A 23077-nucleotide genomic window follows, 5' to 3' on the forward strand; every position below is an offset into this window, starting at 1 on the left:
AAACGCGAGTGACAGTCCCTATTGTAGTTGGTGCAGACATACTGGGAAGTCTGAGTTACTGTGGTTTCTACCGCGTTCTTCTTTCTCTCACGTTTCTCTGCCGCCAATTGGTCTCTCCTCTCATCAGCGACTGATATGCCCTTGCCTACCGTCAGTCTCCAGGTGCCGCGGTCCTCAGCCAGAACTTCCCAACCATCGGGTGAATGTCGGATGCCTTCATGTCCCTCTTGCACACTTCCTTGAAACGGAGTGAGGGGCGGCCGACTCTTCTCGTGCCAGTGGCTAGCTGTACATCTAGGATGTCCTTTGGCAGACTCCCATCCTCCATGCGTCGGACGTTTCCCAGCCATCGACGGCGGCGTTTGCTCAACAGGGAGTACATGCTGAGGTTACTTGCACGCTACAGGATCTCACTGTGTTGGTCACGGTCTTGCCAGCTGATTTTCAGGATGCGTTTTAGGCACCGTATATGAAAGGAGTTGAGCCGATTCTCTTGCCTCGTGTAGGTACTCCAGGTCTCACTTCCATGTAGATGTGTGCTGAGAACGCAGGCCTGGTAGACTTGGACCTTGGTGTGCTCTGTCAGCGCGTTGTTTTCCCATACCCTCTTCGTGAGTCGTGCCATGATAGTGTTTGCCTTTCCAAACATTCTATCAAGCTATATATCAAGCGCGAGAGTGTCGCTAATGGTTGATCCCAGGTAGGTAAAGTTGTTGACTGCTTCCAGGGTGACACCGTCGATTTTGATGGAAGGGGCAATGGTGGTATCTTGCACGCTGATATTTGTCTTTACCAGGCTGATGGTCAGCCCAAACTGCATGCAAGCATCAGCGAAACGGTCTCCCAGTCTCTGGAGGGCTTCCTCGGTGTGGGTCACAAGAGCCGCGTCATCTGCAAAAAGCATCTCCCTGACGAGCACAGCCCTCATTTTGGTCTTCGAGTGCAGTTGAGAAGTTGAAAAAGACAAAGTCAAAGACCATGATGAGGTCGATGAACATCATGTAGAGTGGTTGACCTTGCTCTCTGTTCTTCTCTTGGAGTTGTCGTAGGGAGAAGATCATGTATGTCGTCGACCTGCCTGCTCTGAAGCCGCACTGGGATTCCGGGTACACGCGGTCAGCCAGCAACTGCAGCCTGTTGAGTATGATGCGGGCGTACACTTTACCAACGATGCTCAGGAGCGAGATCCATCTGTAATTATTACTGTCACTGCGGTCGCCCTTGTTTTAGTAAAGGGTCACAATAGTGCCGTCGCGCATGTCTTGGGGCCTGCTCCGTTCTCCCAGCAGATGCAAAGTAGCTTATGCAGTGGCTGAAGCAATGTTGGTTTCCCACGTTTGATAGTTTCGGGCGGGATGCTGTCACTACCTGGTGCTTTGACGTTTGGGAGGGAGTCAATTGCTTTGCTGAGCTCCTCTAAGGTTGGCACTTTGTCGAGCTCCTCCATGGTGGGCAGATTCTTTATGCTGCTGAGGACTGCATTGGTGACTGACGTTTCTCAGGAATATAGCTCTGAGTAGTGCTCCACCCATCTGGCCATCTGTTGCCCACGGTCTGTGATCTTCTCTCGTATCAGAGATTTCAGGGGAGCGAACCCTTTCAGTGTGGGGCCTACAGCCTTCTTGATGAAACTGTACATACCTTGGATGTTTCCGGACTCGGCACTGCGCTGGATTCCTTCACACTGTTGTTGCCTGTACTCTCTATTGATGCGGTGGGTGTTGCTTCAAACACTCCTGATAGCAACAAGAGTCCGTTCGTTAAGGCACTTTTTTGTAATCTATGAAGGCTTTTCGTTTCTCCTCGAGTATTGGTTCCATCCTTGATTGGTGTGCGTTGAACCAGTCCTGTCTGGGTCGTTCCTTCTTGCCATGGCTGTACTGTAGATGCCACCCTTCATGGCCTTCCACTTGGCTGTGGAATCGTGCTCTGGCAGGTCCTAGAGAGCCTTGTCCAGGGCGGACACATACTCCTCCATCTTGGAGGTGACCGACATCTGCGCAGTGTTTATGCGAGGGTGTCTTTTTGGTTTTGAGCGGTGTATTGTGTGTGGCTGTAATCGCACCGTGCTGCTCACGAGGGCATGGTCGGAGTCGCACTCTACACTGTGGTAGGTTCTGGTGGAGAGGACGCTGTTAAGGGCAGAGGGCCTGGTGATGACTAAGTCGAGTTGGTGCCAGCATGGAGACCTGGTGTGTTTCCATTACACTTTGTGTTGTGGCTTACACTTGAAGGAGGTGTTTGTGACGCACATGCCATGGTAGGTACACAGCTCCAACATCTCTGACCGTTTTCGTTGTTCTGGGAATAACAGGAAAAAACTGCAAAGTTGCATTTCAAGTACTGGACAAAACTGTTGAAAACAATCCAGATAGCTATTGATGAAGCGTGAGGATACGTGCTGGCTGCCCATCACCAACAGGAAGTGAATGTTCAACACTACCGTCCCATCATCAGATGGTCCTCTGAGATAAATGCTGAAACTCTCAAGAGTTCGATGGTCTTGCCTGATGATGTTGAAGATGCAGCCGGATATAAACTGTATATTCAGTATAATGACACTGTACTGTTCTCGGGACAGCATCAAAAATATTAAAAAGATCTTAATCAGTCTGATTGCCAAACGTATAGAGGTATCCCACTCGAAATTGTAAATCGTTTAAGATATTTAGGTTTCTTGGTCTATTAAAACGTGAAGTTAATGGGTTGATCAAACAACAGGTGTTGTGTGAGGTGTGTAACTTAGTTGAAATTGACGAAACTCATTCTAGAACAGGTGTTGTGTGCACCAAACTTCTTCACTCAGTACGGTTTTCACTGAACTTTGTTGTTAACGTTTGAAAAGATAGACTCATAAAGTATTTAACCCATGTGACTAGTTTCTGCTCAGGGTATATATACTATCACTTGTTTAAAGAAATATTGTACGATCTTGAAAACTTGAAAAGGAAAATATAAAAGCAATACAGATATTTGAAGAATAAAGTTTTATTTGTAAATTTAGATAGAATATGTTTCATTACTTAATGCAAGAAAGTTTATTCCTACTTGAAAATATATTTTGTGCAGACAGCAAATACATAATTATGATGCACTATTGTCTGAGAAAACATATGGACACCGATGTTAAAGCTTTATATTAAAGATCAGAATTTCAGGCGATCTGATAAAAGACGGTCAGTATAGAAGTTGTAATACTTTAGTGGTTAAAGATGGAGTTCACTTATTAAACAAAATTGTGTAAAAATTATAATGTTGTTCGTGACGAAATTTTTCTGGGAAAGATCCGGTATTTATGGATTAATAGATTTCTTAGTTATTTGGAAATAAAAGCAAATGGAACTACTAGTAACAGATTCATCGCTGAGGGTATTTTTTGCTCAACAGGTTCTTAAACAGAAAGACTTTCTGAATACAATTAGAAATGATGATGAAAAATACTAGCAATCGAATTTATGCAATAATTCAACTGTTTTAATGCACAAGAAGTTCACTTAGGAATAAATCAATCATTCCATACAAACAGACGCGTTCATCAATTATAGGTGAAAAGGGCAATGTTGGTGCACCGGGAAATCCTGGATCACCGGGGCTGCAGGGTGTAGCAGGACCCAAAGGGGAAACAGGTCTAACAGGACTTAAGGGAGAGGCTGGTCTGAAAGGGGACCCTGGTATGGTTGGGCCACAAGGCCCACAGGGTTTAACAGGTAAATTATGCCATGGCTTGAAATTGTTGTTGTTGTAGGTGAAACACCACTTTTCAGAACAGGATAGGCTATACATGGTGGCCAGTATCAGTGGTGAGGATGAACCGGAATTAAACTACAAGAGCAGACTTGTCAGCATGGTTTTGTTGGTAACTTGTGTCCGCAAATGTTAAACATTGCAGCCCACATGATCTATGTTTTGGGTGTTCTACAAAGCTCTTGCCAGCATTAAATTCACGCTGTCAATACAAAACCTAGGCTTCACTCCCGATAGTACCCTCTCATTACACCAACATGTAATAAACATATGAACAGCTGCATATCTGGAACTGATTTTCTTTCAGTTGATGTCAGTAAAACACTTGTGTGTTCCTTAGTACGTTCAAGACTGGGCTGTTGTAATTCACTTCCATTCGGTATCTAATACAGAAGCTTCAAAAAGATAAAAATATTTATGTTCAGATCATCTTTAGATTACGAAGAAGTGAGCACACCTATCCCCTGCTCTGTAACCTTCAATCGCAACCAGTCTTATCCAGAACCAAACGGATGATCTGTTCACTATTCTAGGTTTCATTGACTGAATCCAGGCCAATATACCTATATGACCTCATTCATGTATGCACCCCATCTATAAACTTACGCTCCTTTGCAGCAGTTGTATTCTCATTGTTACCACTGTCAAAATGCATTACGGGCCCAGCTAAGAGGAACGAACTGCCCATTGATCTTTGACACAAGGACAATGTGATCTCTTTCAAGAGTGCTCCTAAAACTAATCTATTTCGCCTACAAGAGCGGACTTGACAGCATGGTTTTGTTTTGTAATTTCATGGTGTTTGTCTTTTGTAATATTGTCATTGTATATGATTTTATGTGTTAACTAATAGTCAAAAGCGCTTACATCACTTGGAGCTTCTAATGATTATTAACTATGATTAGTCCACATTAATAATAATATAATAATAATAATAACAATAATAATAATAACAACAACAATATTAATAATAATAATAATAATAATTATTATTATTATTATTATAACTATTATTATTATTTTTATTATTATTATTATTACTATTATTAATATTGTTGATATTATTATTATTATTATTATTATTATCATTATTATTCTCAATATACAATCAGTACCTAGTTTATTTGGGCTGAGTCCGTTGTTAAGATATTTGGTCTTACAGGCTTTTTATTGGTCAGAAAGCTGTGGACAATAAAGTGGACAGCATCTTGACAAAACTCTTTGTTTTGTGATAATACAGGCAGACTTTACCTTGTAATTCCTGGTTATGATGAAAGCCATGGCCGGAGGGTTTAACGTAATGGATTTTCATCGCACTTTTGAACCTAACTTAGCCAAAGACAAAGATAACCCACTCGCGGGTAACTTTGTACACGTTATTGAAACTCAAATACATTAGTGTTAATATATAAAAGTTTGACACAAGTACTGTATACACAATTCCATGAAAAACAGAGACATCGTGGAAACAGTAATAAATAATGATGATGCCAAATGATCGGAATCAAACTTATGCAAGACTTCAAAAGGTTTAAGCTGCACATAAAGCTAATTAAAATTAGATCATCATTGAATGTTGTAGATCAAATTGGGTTGCAATATGTGAAGTATTAGTAAAGTTATACTGCAGAAACTAACGTTTAGGAGGACACTTAGGAAGGACAATCAGGTGTGATAAATCCTGTAAATGTTAAGTCATTACAATGGAAATTAAAATAATTATAATTCTCATCAATATTCAGCAAAATGTTAAATTTAGTAAGAATGTAACAATGCTTGGTTAAAGTATTTAAGGACAAAACGTTGGTAGACATTTATTGGAAATTACTGTAAGTGATGACGCAGAATGCTGTAAATCAATCTTATTGACTCTAACAATATAAAGATTTCCAATAGCGGTGGTTATGGTTGTGACTGCGCCAGCGTCAACAGCGTGTAAAACTTTGGTGCAAGATTTTCATTTGTATATATTTCCAAACCTTATTAATAGACTCTTATCATGCGTGGCATGACTCACTGTGAAGCAAACAAGTAATTCCACGAATTAACTTCTAAACCCCTTGGGTCAAAGTCAGAGTTATAAAACATTGTGTTTAGTCCGCTACAGATGAAGACATGATAAATTACTACAAGAGCAAGAAACCATCTTGGAAAAGTGTAGAAAGATGTAAAACCAGAATCAATCATCAGGCCAAGATTTATGAACTTTGTCAAAGACAGAGAGTCTTTAATGAAGCAGAAAGTTAGGGCATGGATGAAATTGAGAAGAAATTGGTGGCCATTGGTTGACATTTCCCCTGGAAAGATTCAGGGGAAATGTCAACCAATTCAGGAAAGATAGCTCACCAAGAATGTAGAGCTGATGAAGACATGCAAGAGTAAAGGAGGGAGTACGTGATTGCTCCTGGTAGAAGTGGGAGGTAGAGGGTTTCCTGCACAATCGATCTGGAAGATGTTCAATGGTCTAGGAATCATCATCATCATCATCATTAACGACTGAGCCTCGAGAGACCATGCAAATAACGCCCTTGGGATGTTTTCTGTCTCTGGGGTGTTGCCATCGTCTGCTTTGACTGTACAGGCCTAAACGCGAGTGACAGTCCCTATTGTAGTTGGTGCAGACATACTGGGAAGTCTGAGTTACTGTGGTTTCTACCGCGTTCTTCTTTCTCTCACGTTTCTCTGCCGCCAATTGGTCTCTCCTCTCATCAGCGACTGATATGCCCTTGCCTACCGTCAGTCTCCAGGTGCCGCGGTCCTCAGCCAGAACTTCCCAACCATCGGGTGAATGTCGGATGCCTTCATGTCCCTCTTGCACACTTCCTTGAAACGGAGTGAGGGGCGGCCGACTCTTCTCGTGCCAGTGGCTAGCTGTACATCTAGGATGTCCTTTGGCAGACTCCCATCCTCCATGCGTCGGACGTTTCCCAGCCATCGACGGCGGCGTTTGCTCAACAGGGAGTACATGCTGAGGTTACTTGCACGCTACAGGATCTCACTGTGTTGGTCACGGTCTTGCCAGCTGATTTTCAGGATGCGTTTTAGGCACCGTATATGAAAGGAGTTGAGCCGATTCTCTTGCCTCGTGTAGGTACTCCAGGTCTCACTTCCATGTAGATGTGTGCTGAGAACGCAGGCCTGGTAGACTTGGACCTTGGTGTGCTCTGTCAGCGCGTTGTTTTCCCATACCCTCTTCGTGAGTCGTGCCATGATAGTGTTTGCCTTTCCAAACATTCTATCAAGCTATATATCAAGCGCGAGAGTGTCGCTAATGGTTGATCCCAGGTAGGTAAAGTTGTTGACTGCTTCCAGGGTGACACCGTCGATTTTGATGGAAGGGGCAATGGTGGTATCTTGCACGCTGATATTTGTCTTTACCAGGCTGATGGTCAGCCCAAACTGCATGCAAGCATCAGCGAAACGGTCTCCCATTCTCTGGAGGGCTTCCTCGGTGTGGGTCACAAGAGCCGCGTCATCTGCAAAAAGCATCTCCCTGACGAGCACAGCCCTCATTTTGGTCTTCGAGTGCAGTTGAGAAGTTGAAAAAGACAAAGTCAAAGACCATGATGAGGTCGATGAACATCATGTAGAGTGGTTGACCTTGCTCTCTGTTCTTCTCTTGGAGTTGTCGTAGGGAGAAGATCATGTATGTCGTCGACCTGCCTGCTCTGAAGCCGCACTGGGATTCCGGGTACACGCGGTCAGCCAGCAACTGCAGCCTGTTGAGTATGATGCGGGCGTACACTTTACCAACGATGCTCAGGAGCGAGATCCATCTGTAATTATTACTGTCACTGCGGTCGCCCTTGTTTTAGTAAAGGGTCACAATAGTGCCGTCGCGCATGTCTTGGGGCCTGCTCCGTTCTCCCAGCAGATGCAAAGTAGCTTATGCAGTGGCTGAAGCAATGTTGGTTTCCCACGTTTGATAGTTTCGGGCGGGATGCTGTCACTACCTGGTGCTTTGACGTTTGGGAGGGAGTCAATTGCTTTGCTGAGCTCCTCTAAGGTTGGCACTTTGTCGAGCTCCTCCATGGTGGGCAGATTCTTTATGCTGCTGAGGACTGCATTGGTGACTGACGTTTCTCAGGAATATAGCTCTGAGTAGTGCTCCACCCATCTGGCCATCTGTTGCCCACGGTCTGTGATCTTCTCTCGTATCAGAGATTTCAGGGGAGCGAACCCTTTCAGTGTGGGGCCTACAGCCTTCTTGATGAAACTGTACATACCTTGGATGTTTCCGGACTCGGCACTGCGCTGGATTCCTTCACACTGTTGTTGCCTGTACTCTCTATTGATGCGGTGGGTGTTGCTTCAAACACTCCTGATAGCAACAAGAGTCCGTTCGTTAAGGCACTTTTTTGTAATCTATGAAGGCTTTTCGTTTCTCCTCGAGTATTGGTTCCATCCTTGATTGGTGTGCGTTGAACCAGTCCTGTCTGGGTCGTTCCTTCTTGCCATGGCTGTACTGTAGATGCCACCCTTCATGGCCTTCCACTTGGCTGTGGAATCGTGCTCTGGCAGGTCCTAGAGAGCCTTGTCCAGGGCGGACACATACTCCTCCATCTTGGAGGTGACCGACATCTGCGCAGTGTTTATGCGAGGGTGTCTTTTTGGTTTTGAGCGGTGTATTGTGTGTGGCTGTAATCGCACCGTGCTGCTCACGAGGGCATGGTCGGAGTCGCACTCTACACTGTGGTAGGTTCTGGTGGAGAGGACGCTGTTAAGGGCAGAGGGCCTGGTGATGACTAAGTCGAGTTGGTGCCAGCATGGAGACCTGGTGTGTTTCCATTACACTTTGTGTTGTGGCTTACACTTGAAGGAGGTGTTTGTGACGCACATGCCATGGTAGGTACACAGCTCCAACATCTCTGACCGTTTTCGTTGTTCTGGGAATAACAGGAAAAAACTGCAAAGTTGCATTTCAAGTACTGGACAAAACTGTTGAAAACAATCCAGATAGCTATTGATGAAGCGTGAGGATACGTGCTGGCTGCCCATCACCAACAGGAAGTGAATGTTCAACACTACCGTCCCATCATCAGATGGTCCTCTGAGATAAATGCTGAAACTCTCAAGAGTTCGATGGTCTTGCCTGATGATGTTGAAGATGCAGCCGGATATAAACTGTATATTCAGTATAATGACACTGTACTGTTCTCGGGACAGCATCAAAAATATTAAAAAGATCTTAATCAGTCTGATTGCCAAACGTATAGAGGTATCCCACTCGAAATTGTAAATCGTTTAAGATATTTAGGTTTCTTGGTCTATTAAAACGTGAAGTTAATGGGTTGATCAAACAACAGGTGTTGTGTGAGGTGTGTAACTTAGTTGAAATTGACGAAACTCATTCTAGAACAGGTGTTGTGTGCACCAAACTTCTTCACTCAGTACGGTTTTCACTGAACTTTGTTGTTAACGTTTGAAAAGATAGACTCATAAAGTATTTAACCCATGTGACTAGTTTCTGCTCAGGGTATATATACTATCACTTGTTTAAAGAAATATTGTACGATCTTGAAAACTTGAAAAGGAAAATATAAAAGCAATACAGATATTTGAAGAATAAAGTTTTATTTGTAAATTTAGATAGAATATGTTTCATTACTTAATGCAAGAAAGTTTATTCCTACCTGAAAATATATTTTGTGCAGACAGCAAATACATAATTATGATGCACTATTGTCTGAGAAAACATATGGACACCGATGTTAAAGCTTTATATTAAAGATCAGAATTTCAGGCGATCTGATAAAAGACGGTCAGTATAGAAGTTGTAATACTTTAGTGGTTAAAGATGGAGTTCACTTATTAAACAAAATTGTGTAAAAATTATAATGTTGTTCGTGACGAAATTTTTCTGGGAAAGATCCGGTATTTATGGATTAATAGATTTCTTAGTTATTTGGAAATAAAAGCAAATGGAACTACTAGTAACAGATTCATCGCTGAGGGTATTTTTTGCTCAACAGGTTCTTAAACAGAAAGACTTTCTGAATACAATTAGAAATGATGATGAAAAATGCTAGCAATCGAATTTATGCAATAATTCAACTGTTTTAATGCACAAGAAGTTCACTTAGGAATAAATCAATCATTCCATACAAACAGACGCGTTCATCAATTATAGGTGAAAAGGGCAATGTTGGTGCACCGGGAAATCCTGGATCACCGGGGCTGCAGGGTGTAGCAGGACCCAAAGGGGAAACAGGTCTAACAGGACTTAAGGGAGAGGCTGGTCTGAAAGGGGACCCTGGTATGGTTGGGCCACAAGGCCCACAGGGTTTAACAGGTAAATTATGCCATGGCTTGAAATTGTTGTTGTTGTAGGTGAAACACCACTTTTCAGAACAGGATAGGCTATACATGGTGGCCAGTATCAGTGGTGAGGATGAACCGGAATTAAACTACAAGAGCAGACTTGTCAGCATGGTTTTGTTGGTAACTTGTGTCCGCAAATGTTAAACATTGCAGCCCACATGATCTATGTTTTGGGTGTTCTACAAAGCTCTTGCCAGCATTAAATTCACGCTGTCAATACAAAACCTAGGCTTCACTCCCGATAGTACCCTCTCATTACACCAACATGTAATAAACATATGAACAGCTGCATATCTGGAACTGATTTTCTTTCAGTTGATGTCAGTAAAACACTTGTGTGTTCCTTAGTACGTTCAAGACTGGGCTGTTGTAATTCACTTCCATTCGGTATCTAATACAGAAGCTTCAAAAAGATAAAAATATTTATGTTCAGATCATCTTTAGATTACGAAGAAGTGAGCACACCTTTCCATTGCTCTGTAACCTTCAATCGCAACCAGTTTTATCCAGAACCAAACGGATGATCTGTTCACTATTCTAGGTTTCATTGACTGAATCCAGGCCAATATACCTATATGACCTCATTCATGTATGCACCCCATCTATAAACTTACGCTCCTTTGCAGCAGTTGTATTCTCATTGTTACCACTGTTAAAATGCATACCGGGCCCAGCTAAGAGGAACGAACTGCCCATTGATCTTTGACACAAGGACAATGTGATCTCTTTCAAGAGTGCTCCTAAAACTAATCTATTTCGCCTACAAGAGCGGACTTGACAGCATGGTTTTGTTTTGTAATTTCATGGTGTTTGTCTTTTGTAATATTGTCGTTGTATATGATTTTATGTGTTAACTAATAGTCAAAAGCGCTTACATCACTTGGAGCTTCTAATGATTATTAACTATGATTAGTCCACATTAATAATAATATAATAATAATAATAATAATAATAATAATAATAATAATAATAACAATAATAATAATAACAACAACAATAATAATAATAATAATAATAATAATAATAATAATTATTATTATTATTATTATTATTATAACTATTATTATTATTTTTATTATTATTATTATTACTATTATTATTATTATTATTATTATTATTATTATTATTATTATTATTATTCTCAATATATAATCAGTACCTAGTTTATTTGGGCTGAGTCCGTTGTTAAGATATTTGGTCTTACAGGCTTTTTATTGCTCAGAAAGCTGTGGACAATAAAGTGGACAGCATCTTGACAAAACTCTTTGTTTTGTGATAATACAGGCAGACTTTACCTTGTAATTCCTGGTTATGATTAAAGACATGGCCGGAGGGTTTAACGTAATGGATTTTCTCACTGCAAGGACTTTGATCATCGCACTTTTGAACCTAACTTAGCCAAAGACAAAGATAGCTCACTCGCGGGTCTTTGTACACGTTATTGAAACTCAAATACATTAGTGTTAATATATAAAAGTTTGACACAAGTACTGTATACACAATTCCATGAAAAACAGAGACATCGTGGAAACAGTAATAAATAATGATGATGCCAAATGATCGGAATCAAACTTATGCAAGACTTCAAAAGGTTTAAGCTGCACATAAAGCTAATTAAAATTAGATCATCATTGAATGTTGTAGATCAAATTGGGTTGCAATATGTGAAGTATTAGTAAAGTTATACTGCAGAAACTAACGTTTAGGAGGACACTTAGGAAGGACAATCAGGTGTGATAAATCCTGTAAATGTTAAGTCATTACAATGGAAATTAAAATAATTATAATTCTCATCAATATTCAGCAAAATGTTAAATTTAGTAAGAATGTAACAATGCTTGGTTAAAGTATTTAAGGACAAAACGTTGGTAGACTTTTATTGGAAATTACTGTAAGTGATGACGCAGAATGCTGTAAATCAATCTTATTGACTCTAACAATATAAAGATTTCCAATAGCGGTGGTTATGGTTGTGACTGCGCCAGCGTCAACAGCGTGTAAAACTTTGGTGCAAGATTTTCATTTGTATATATTTCCAAACCTTATTAATAGACTCTTATCATGCGTGGCATGACTCACTGTGAAGCAAACAAGTAATTCCACGAATTAACTTCTAAACCCCTTGGGTCAAAGTCAGAGTTATAAAACATTGTGTTTAGTCCGCTACAGATGAAGACATGATAAATTACTACAAGAGCAAGAAACCATCTTGGAAAAGTGTAGAAAGATGTAAAACCAGAATCAATCATCAGGCCAAGATTTATGAACTTTGTCAAAGACAGAGAGTCTTTAATGAAGCAGAAAGTTAGGGCATGGATGAAATTGAGAAGAAATTGGTGGCCATTGGTTGACATTTCCCCTGGGAAGATTCAGGGGAAATGTCAACCAATTCAGGAAAGATAGCTCACCAAGAATGTAGAGCTGATGAAGACATGCAAGAGTAAAGGAGGGAGTACGTGATTGCTCCTGGTAGAAGTGGGAGGTAGAGGGTTTCCTGCACAATCGATCTGGAAGATGTTCAATGGTCTAGGAATCATCATCATCATCATCATTAACGACTGAGCCTCGAGAGACCATGCAAATAACGCCCTTGGGATGTTTTCTGTCTCTGGGGTGTTGCCATCGTCTGCTTTGACTGTACAGGCCTAAACGCGAGTGACAGTCCCTATTGTAGTTGGTGCAGACATACTGGGAAGTCTGAGTTACTGTGGTTTCTACCGCGTTCTTCTTTCTCTCACGTTTCTCTGCCGCCAATTGGTCTCTCCTCTCATCAGCGACTGATATGCCCTTGCCTACCGTCAGTCTCCAGGTGCCTCGATCCTCAGCCAGAACTTCCCAACCATCGGGTGAAATGTCGGATGTCTTCATGTCCCTCTTGCACACTTCCTTGAAACGGAGTGAGGGGCGGCCGACTCTTCTCGTGCCAGTGGCTAGCTGTACATCTAGGATGTCCTTTGGCAGACTCCCATCCTCCATGCGTCGGACGTTTCCCAGCAATCGACGGCGGCGTTTGCTCAACAGGGAGTACATGCTGAGGTTACTTGCACGCTACAGGATCTCACTGTGTTGGACACGGTCTTGCCAGCTGATTTTCAGGATGTGTTTTAGACACCGTATATGGAAAGAGTTGAGCCGATTCTCTTGCCTCGTGTAGGTACTCCAGGTCTCACTTCCATATAGAAGTGTGCTGATAACGCAGGCCTGGTAGACTTGGACCTTGGTGTGCTCTGTCAGTGCGTTGTTTTCCCATACCCTCTTCGTGAGTTGTGCCATGATGGTGTTTGCCTTTCCAAATCTTCTATCCAGCTCTATATCAAGCGCAAGAGTGTTGCTAATGGTTGATCCCAGGTAGGTAAAGTTGTTGACTGCTTCCAGGGTGACACCGTCGATTTTGATGGAAGGGGCAATGGTGGTATCTTGCACGCTGATATTTGCCTTTCCAGGTTGATGGTGAGCCCAAACTGCATGCAAGCATCAGCGAAACGGTCTCCCAGTCTCTGGAGGGCTTCCTCGGTGTGGGTCACAAGAGACGCGTCATCTGCAAAAAGCATCTCCCTGATGAGCACAGCCCTCATTTTGGTCTTCGAGCGCAGTTGAGAAGTTGAAAAAGACCCTTCCTGCTGACAAAGTCAAAGGCCATGATGAGGTCGATGAACATCATGTAGAGTGGTTGACCTTGCTCTCTGTTCTTCTCTTGGAGTTGTCGTAGTGAGAAGATCATGTCTGTCGTCGACCTGCCTGCTCTGAAGCCGCACTGGGATTCCGGGTACACGCGGTCAGCCAGCAACTGCAGCCTGTTGAGTATGATGCGGGCGTACACTTTACCAACGATGCTCAGGAGCGAGATCCATCTGTAATTATTACTGTCACTGCGGTCGCCCTTGTTTTAGTAAAGGGTCACAATAGTGGCGTCGCGCATGTCTTGGGGCCTGCTCCGTCCTCCCAGCAGATGCAAAGTAGCTCATGCAGTGGCTGAAGCAATGTTGGTTTCCCACGTTTGATAGCTTCGGGCGGGATACTGTCACTACCTGGTGCTTTGACGTTTGGGAGGGAGTCAATTGCTTTGCTGAGCTCCTCTAAGGTTTTCACTTTGTCGAGCTCCTCCATGGTGGGCAGATTCTTTATGCTGCTGAGGACTGCATTGGTGACTGACGTTTCTCAGGAATATAGCTCTGAGTAGTGCTCCACCCATCTGGCCATCTGTTGCCCACGGTCTGTGATCTTCTCTCGTATCAGAGATTTCAGGGGAGCGAACCCTTTCAATGTGGGGCCTACAGCCTTCTTGATGAAACTTTACATAGCTTGGATGTTTCCGGACTCGGCACTGCGCTGGATTCGTTCACACTGTTGTTGCCTGTACTCTCTATTGATGCGGTGGGTGTTGCTTCAAACACTCCTGATAGCAACAAGAGTCCGTTCGTTAGGGCACTTTTTTGTAATCTATGAAGGCTTTTCGTTTCTCCTCGAGTATTGGTTCCATCCTTGATTGGTGTGCGTTGAACCAGTCCTGTCTGGGTCGTTCCTTCTTGCCATGGCTGTACTGTAGATGCCACCCTTCATGGCCTTCCACTTGGCTGTGGAATCGTGCTCTGGCAGGTCCTAGAGAGCCTTGTCCAGGGCGGACACATACTCCTCCATCTTGGAGGTGACCGACATCTGCGCAGTGTTTATGCGAGGGTGTCTTTTTGGTTTTGAGCGGTGTATTGTGTGTGGCTGTAATCGCACCGTGCTGCTCACGAGGGCATGGTCGGAGTCGCACTCTACACTGTGGTAGGTTCTGGTGGAGAGGACGCTGTTAAGGGCAGAGGGCCTGGTGATGACTAAGTCGAGTTGGTGCCAGCATGGAGACCTGGTGTGTTTCCATTACACTTTGTGTTGTGGCTTACACTTGAAGGAGGTGTTTGTGACGCACATGCCATGGTAGGTACACAGCTCCAACATCTCTGACCGTTTTCGTTGTTCTGGGAATAACAGGAAAAAACTGCAAAGTTGCATTTCAAGTACTGGACAAAACTGTTGAAAACAATCCAGATAGCTATTGATGAAGCGTGAGGACACGTGCTGGCTGCCCATCACCAACAGGAAGTGAATGTTCAACACTACCGTCCCATCATCAGATGGTCCTCTGAGATAAATGCTGAAACTCTCAAGAGTTCGATGGTCTTGCCTGATGATGTTGAAGATGCAGCCGGATATAAACTGTATATTCAGTATAATGACACTGTACTGTTCTCGGGACAGCATCAAAAATATTAAAAAGATCTTAATCAGTCTGATTGCCAAACATATAGAGGTATCCCACTCGAAATTGTAAATCGTTTAAGATATTTAGGTTTCTTGGTCTATTAAAACGTGAAGTTAATGGGTTGATCAAACAACAGGTGTTGTGTGAGGTGTGTAACTTAGTTGAAATTGACGAAACTCATTCTAGAACAGGTGTTGTGTGCACCAAACTTCTTCACTCAGTACGGTTTTCGCTGAACTTTGTTGTTAACGTTTGAAAAGATAGACTCATAAAGTATTTAACCCATGCGACTAGTTTCTGCTCAAGGTATATAGACTATAAATTTTTTAAAGAAATATTGTACGATCTTGAAAACTTGAAAACGAAAATATAAAAGCAATACAGGTATTTGAAGAATGAAGTTTTATTTGTAAATTTAGATAGAATATGTTTCATTACTTAATGCAAGAAAGTTTATTCCTACTTGAAAATATATTTTGTGCAGACAGCAAATACATAATTATGATGCACTATTGTCTGAGAAAACATATGGACACCGATGTTAAAGCTTTATATTAAAGATCAGAATTTCAGGCGATCTGATAAAAGACGGTCAGTATAGAAGTTGTAATACTTTAGTGGTTAAAGATGGAGTTCACTTATTAAACAAAATTGTGTAAAAATTATAATGTTGTTCGTGACGAAATTTTTCTGGGAAAGATCCGGTATTTATGGATTAATAGATTTCTTAGTTATTTGGAAATAAAAGCAAATGGAACTACTAGTAACAGATTCATCGCTGAGGGTATTTTTTGCTCAACAGGTTCTTAAACAGAAAGACTTTCTGAATACAATTAGAAATGATGATGAAAAATACTAGCAATCGAATTTATGCAATAATTCAACTGTTTTAATGCACAAGAAGTTCACTTAGGAATAAATCAATCATTCCATACAAACAGACGCGTTCATCAATTATAGGTGAAAAGGGCAATGTTGGTGCACCGGGAAATCCTGGATCACCGGGGCTGCAGGGTGTAGCAGGACCCAAAGGGGAAACAGGTCTAACAGGACTTAAGGGAGAGGCTGGTCTGAAAGGGGACCCTGGTATGGTTGGGCCACAAGGCCCACAGGGTTTAACAGGTAAATTATGCCATGGCTTGAAATTGTTGTTGTTGTAGGTGAAACACCACTTTTCAGAACAGGATAGGCTATACATGGTGGCCAGTATCAGTGGTGAGGATGAACCGGAATTAAACTACAAGAGCAGACTTGTCAGCATGGTTTTGTTGGTAACTTGTGTCCGCAAATATAAAACATTGCAGCCCACATGATCTATGTTTTGGGTGTTCCTCAAAGCTCTTGCCAGCATTAAATTCACGCTGCCAATACAAAACCTAGGCTTCACTCCCGATAGTACCCTCTCATTACACCAACATGTAATAAACATATGAACAGCTGCATATCTGGAACTGATTTTCTTTCAGTTGATGTCAGTAAAACACTTGTGTGTTCCTTAGTACGTTCAAGACTGGGCTGTTGTAATTCACTTCCATTCGGTATCTAATACAGAAGCTTCAAAAAGATAAAAATATTTATGTTCAGATCATCTTTAGATTACGACGAAGTGAGCACACCTATCCCCCGCTCTGTAACCTTCAATCGCAACCAGTCTTATCCAGAACCAAACGGATGATCTGTTCACTATTCTAGGTTTCATTGACTGAATCCAGGCCAATATACTTATACGACCTCATTCATGTATGCACCCCATCTATAAACTTACGCTCCTTTGCAGCAGTTGTATTCTCATTGTTACCACTGTTAAAATGCATACCGGGTCCAGCTAAGAGGAACGAACTGCCCATTGATCTTTGACACAAGGACAATGTGATCTCTTTCAAGAGTGCTCCTGAAACTAACCTATTTCGCCTACAAGAGCGGACTTGTCAGCATGGTTTTGTTTTGTAATTTCATGGTGTTTGTCTTTTGTAATATTGTCGTTGTATATGATTTTATGTGTTAACTAATAGTCAAAAGCGCTTAGATCACTTTGGGCTTCTAATGATTATTAACTGTGATTAGTCCACATTAATAATAATAATAATAATAATAATTATTATTATTATTATTATTATTATTGTTGTTGTTGTTGTTGTTGTTATTGTTATTGTTATTATTATTATTATTATTATTATCGGTATACAATCAGTACCTATTTTATTTGGGTGGAGCCCGCTGTAAGATATTTGGTCTTACAGGCTCTTTGTTGGTCAGAAAGCTGTGGACAATAAAGTGGACAGCGTCTTGACAAAACTCTTTGTTTTGTGATAATACAGGCAGACTTTACCTTGTAATTCCTGGTTATGATGAAAGCCATGGCCGGAGGGTTTAACGTAATGGATTTTCATCGCACTTTTGAACCTAACTTAGCCAAAGACAAAGATAACCCACTCGTGGGTAACTTTGTACACGTTAATGAAACTCAAAGACATTTGTGTTCATACATAAAAGTTTGACACAAGTACTGTATACACAATTCCATGAAAAACAGAGACATCGTGGAAACAGTAATAAATAATGATGATGCCAAATGATCGGAATCAAACTTATGCAAGACTTCAAAAGCTGCACATAAAGCTAATTAAAATTAGATCATCATTGAATGTTGTAGATCAAATTGGGTTGCAATATGTGAAGTATTAGTAAAGTTATACTGCAGAAACTAACGTTTAGGAGGACACTTAGGAAGGACAATCAGGTGTGATAAATCCTGTAAATGTTAAGTCATTACAATGGAAATTAAAATAATTATAATTCTCATCAATATTCAGCAAAATGTTAAATTTAGTAAGAATGTAACAATGCTTGGTTAAAGTATTTAAGGACAAAACGTTGGTAGACTTTTATTGGAAACTACTGTAAGTGGTGACGCAGAATGCTGTAAATCAATCTTATTGACTCTAACAATATAAAGATTTCCAATAGCGGTGGTTATGGTTGTGACTGCGTCAGCGTCAACAGCGTGTAAAACTTTGGTGCAAGATTTTCATTTGTATATATTTCCAAACCTTATTAATTGATTCTCATCATGCTTGACATGAATCACTGTGTAGCAGACAAGTAATTCTACGAATTAACTTCTAAACCCCCTTGGGTCAAAGTCAGAGTTATAAAACGTTGTGTTATGATTTAGGTTTAAGTTTTCGTTTACTAATAATTTTAAGTCTTTGTATAGATATTTATGAAGCTAAGACAAATTCATTAAACGGCTCGCTGTTTCGTTCCTAGCGTCAAGGTAAAAGTATTAGAAATTTGCCTTGCGGATGAAATATTTTTGTTTCTTTATTGTCCTAATCCCCTTAATAGATTTCCACTGTTTGTTTTAATAGATGAAGATAAGATAACTTATTAGGTGGCTTGCACACTTGCATTTTCTTCTGGAGTCAAGGTGACTGTCATAGATAGTTTACATTCATATTACAAAAATGGTTTTATTTCCTAATTCTATTGATACCTTTTCTTCATTCTTGGGATACATCATTACGAAGTTACGATAATTCAATCTGCAACACTAATTTGATCTTCGCGGCAAGGGTACAGGCATAGAAAGCCTTCGTTAAGGTTCAGGTTAAAGTTGTTTTTTATGTTTATATTTCCTCGATCCCATGATAGATTTTTTTCATACAAAGATCTATCAATATGAAAGCTAGTCAATTCATTCTGGAGCAGCCATTTACTCAGCCTTTTGACATCGTTGTCAAGATCGAATTTTTAAGCAATGTTTTGGTATTGTGCTCGATCTACATTGCATGCGTCATCTTGTTTACATTACATCCTCTATCGACACATGTGACACAAGTTTAGCTGTTGCACAGTTATCACCAAAAAACTCAGTAGATGCATACCATATATACAAGTGTATCATTAACAGGTGAAAAGGGAAATGTCGGTACAGTGGGACTTCCTGGATCACCTGGGCTGCAGGGTGTTGTAGGACCCAAAGGTGACATAGGACCAACCGGACCTAAGGGAGAGACTGGTCTGAAAGGAAACTCTGGTGCGGCTGGGCCACAAGGCCTACCTGGTGTGACAGGTACATTATGGCATGGCTTTATTGTGTCCTGAAATAAGAGTAGCTGTGTCAAGGTGAGCATCTGTGTGTGTGTATGAGTGCGCACACACGTCTCTGTGTATAAGGCAGGTTAGATAACACCGGTCATTACAGAAGATTAATATTTGTAAATAAATGTGAAAAACTGTTCAACTATACTTTAAATAAATGTCAATTAGCGTGGTTTACGCGTTGATTATGGTTGGAAACTATATAGGCAATATTTATTTAATTAGGAAATATTACACTGGAAGAAATGCCATTTTTAAATTGACTATAAAAGATTTATGACACAAAAAATAAATCTTTCTGGTACAAACCTTGGAGTTGGAATAAATAAGTAATCACTCCATTGACTAATAATAATGTAACATACAATTACTCTTGTAGAGAGCGGATATCTGACAATTAAAATCATCTGAACTGTCATCATTAAAATGCTATACATTAAATTTGGTTGCAATATTCGAAACCTTAGTCAAGTTTTTGCAGAGACTACAGTTTAGGAGGACGCTAAGGAAGGGCAATAAGGTACCACTAATCCTGTGAGTGATAACGTAGTACAATGGAAATGTAACCCTTTATAGATATCATCAATAGACAGACGCATGATAACTTGGTTCTGTGCCAGTGTCAACAGCTTGTAAAATTTTGGTTCACTGCCATAGTTAATTTAAGGTTCTTCATATTTGTAGGAAAGAGCAGAGAGAGATTGGCTTGAAGGGGGATCTGGTATGGCTGGGTGAATAGGCCTACCATTTTAAACAGGCAAATTATGGCATGGATTTTCAATATCCAAAATTAAGAGTAAATGTGCACAGGTGTGCAGGTGTGTGTGTGTGTGTGTGTGTGTGTGTGTGTGTGTTATGAGATCGTACATCATGCTCGTTTATGAACTCAGATAATCAACAATAACAATTATTATTATACAATAATAAATTTTACTATTAAGTACCACTATGCGATGTACTTTTAAAGTAGCAATCCCTATTTAAGATTTTGTATCGTCAAAGTTCTTGGTGGTTTTTGTGGTTTGTTCTTTTTTCTTTTTGTCTTAGCTTGTTTGTTTACCCAGCGAAAATTTGAAAATATCAATAACGAAAAGTTATAAAATAGACTGGCTGCCTGAAAAGTGTGAAAATAAATGCATATTGCGATATGGTAAATCTTAATAATAATTGGGTGATTTTTGTAAAATTATAATTTAGTTTCAAAGATAGATGCTTTATATCTAAATAGAGCACTGGATAAGCTTCGGGCTTTGAACGTTTAGGAATATTGATGTGATAAAAGTATTTATATGTATGTGATTTTGATAAGAAATCTCTATTGCTAATGATTTACAGAGACTTTTTGTATGTATGTGGTTTAACGACATGTTGGCACAATGCTGGCTGTATGGCACTGAGTAAATATATGGTAGCCATAATTATAAAGATAAAAAAATTGCTAAAATCTTTATGATGTACTACTCTACAGAATGACCAAAACAATTAGTCGAATAACGGTAACAATGTAAAAATGTAAATAAGTCTTGTAAGACGATGCAAATAAAAGGTGAAAGTAAAAATTAGAGACTGTTGTGTTTTTAGCATATTTTTTCTGGGAACTGTGCCAATTATTTGAAGCATTGTAACATAAAAGACGAAAACAGGAGAGTTGCATGTTTAATGATTCGTCGACTGTTATACCATCGTGCTCACAGATTTACCGATGGTGCAGAAATTACATATTATACTATACCGTATAGATGCCATTTTCAGCCAAGAAAAATGTGATATTTTGCGTAGGTGCGTGGCTTCAACAATGTACTCATAGGAATATCACCAATCCAGATTTATTTAAATATAAAAACCATGCCTTTAAAACTCCCGGCAAATATATCAAAATTTCTTTAAAAATCGGCAAATGTGGATGCAACTTATGTAAAATCAAGACAAACAACTTTATTGTAGAAATATTAGGAAATTTTTTATTAAAAGTCACAATTTACTATTTCTGAAACTCTTCTTCTGTTGCATCTTCTCCTCATGAAAGCACCAGACCAGATTACGCTGCCGACGGACCTGGTGTCCTCTTCTTTTCGGCCGATGTTGCTCTGACAGACTTGATCTTTTCCTCCACATATATTTGCCATGTTTGCCCACCTTTCTTTTGTGGCGATCCCATTTAAGAGCCTGCATGGTGTTATTTAGCGGCTTTCTCAGTGTATGCCACATTTCCTTTTGTAGATTTCTTGGTGGATAGGTAGATGACCGATGGTTTCCCGTAATATAGTGTTACGAATCCTCTGTAACCATTGGATGTTCAGGATGCGGTGGCGGCAGCTGTTCACAAAGGACTACAGTTTGCTGAAGGTTGTCTTAGTCACACTCCATGTATCAAAGCCGTAGAGGAGGACATGTCACAGTCGCATCTTGTTCTCTTTAGAAAGTGATGCCTCTTTCAGTATGTTAAATGCTTGTCTGCCTTTCTCATTTCTGTCCCAGATATCTTGTTTGGCCTCTCCATCGGTCTAGACATTACTTCCGAGATATGTGCACTGTTTAAATTCCTCTAGCTCTAATCCATCGAGTTGCATTCTGCTGTGTAGTTTTTGGTGTGTTTTTTTTTTTCTCTTCTTACTATTTTTGTTTTACTGGCATATATGCTGAAGCCTGCCTAATGGTCTTTCATATTTGCTTGAAGGGAATTATTCAGTCATTCAAGTGGTCGTCGATGGGTTCCTTTGTCAACTGAATTGATTGGTTATTTGTTTTCAGATTTTGTACATTCACTGTGGCCTGTCGCACCGTTCTATGTAGCTCCTGAGTTTCATTGTGAATGAACCCACTATATGTCATATATGTACTCTTTTAACGCGTGCGTATATGAGGTGTCTCCACCACCTGCAGCCAATGGTCAAGCGACCAATCTGATTTTCATTTCCCATCTTGTGAAACCCAATCTTTGCGGATTGGTGTGTGGAGAAAAACAGCGCTTCCAATAAACATGTCATTGAAATTATCGAAATCAGTGAACAATTCTTTAGTATCGCCCATATTTCCTATCCCGTGCTTTTCCATGGTCAGTTCTTTCGCTGTGTTGTCGGGCACCCACTTTAACACTGAAGTCGATCTTTATGACCTTGAAGTCAAACAGTTACCTGGTTAACAAGACTCTGCAATCTCGAACAGAACTCATCCATCGTTTCTTCTTCTGCAACATTTTTAGAAGAGCAGCATTGGATTATGGTGGTATTCCTTCTTTTCAAGTTGAGCCTTGCTGTGATGATTCTTGAGGACACAAGTTTCCATTGAATCAAGGCATTATACAACATGAACGTATTATGTCCGTCTGGTTCGTGGTTTAATTTCTCATGCCAGGAGTAGATGATATTCTCATCTGTAATTGATGTTGTATTTTCTGATATTATTAGAAAGTTGTGCTGTCTTCCCATTCTCTTATATGGTTCTGATGTTCCAGGCCGCTATCCGGATGCTTACATTCATCTTAAGAAGTTTGGTCGGCGGCCTGGTTTCCAGAAGGCTTCTGCCAGGTCGTGTCGTTGATCCTCCTGCAGAGGAATCTTCCTCAATCAGATCCGTTGTCAAGGGTTCTGTAATCGGTATAATTCAGTGATTGGCCCAGGCAGATTCACCAGAGCCCCGTTTGTCAACACGTTTCAGGCTGTA

At 40.6% G+C, this 23077-nt stretch overlaps 1 protein-coding gene across 4 annotated transcripts in view; it reads left to right on the forward strand.

Annotated features, from left to right (window-relative positions):
* The window catches only part of LOC149794148 (uncharacterized), a 78963-nt gene that overhangs the window by 42644 nt on the left and 13242 nt on the right, over nt 1–23077 (forward strand). For 3 of the 4 annotated variants that reach the window (XM_089968221.1, XM_089968223.1, XM_089968222.1), the window contains 4 exons: nt 3546–3707; nt 9875–10036; nt 16271–16432; nt 19224–19385. In XM_089968221.1, coding sequence (XP_089824347.1) covers nt 3546–3707; nt 9875–10036; nt 16271–16432; nt 19224–19385 — 648 coding nt within the window. The remainder of the gene's footprint in view (nt 1–3545; nt 3708–9874; nt 10037–16270; nt 16433–19223; nt 19386–23077) is intronic. The other variant, XM_089968224.1, reaches the window with a different exon arrangement.

Source organism: Sinohyriopsis cumingii, chromosome 8, assembly GCF_028554795.1.
Source record: "Sinohyriopsis cumingii isolate HCF-2022 chromosome 8, ASM2855479v2, whole genome shotgun sequence".
Lineage (NCBI taxonomy): Eukaryota > Metazoa > Mollusca > Bivalvia > Unionida > Unionidae > Sinohyriopsis > Sinohyriopsis cumingii.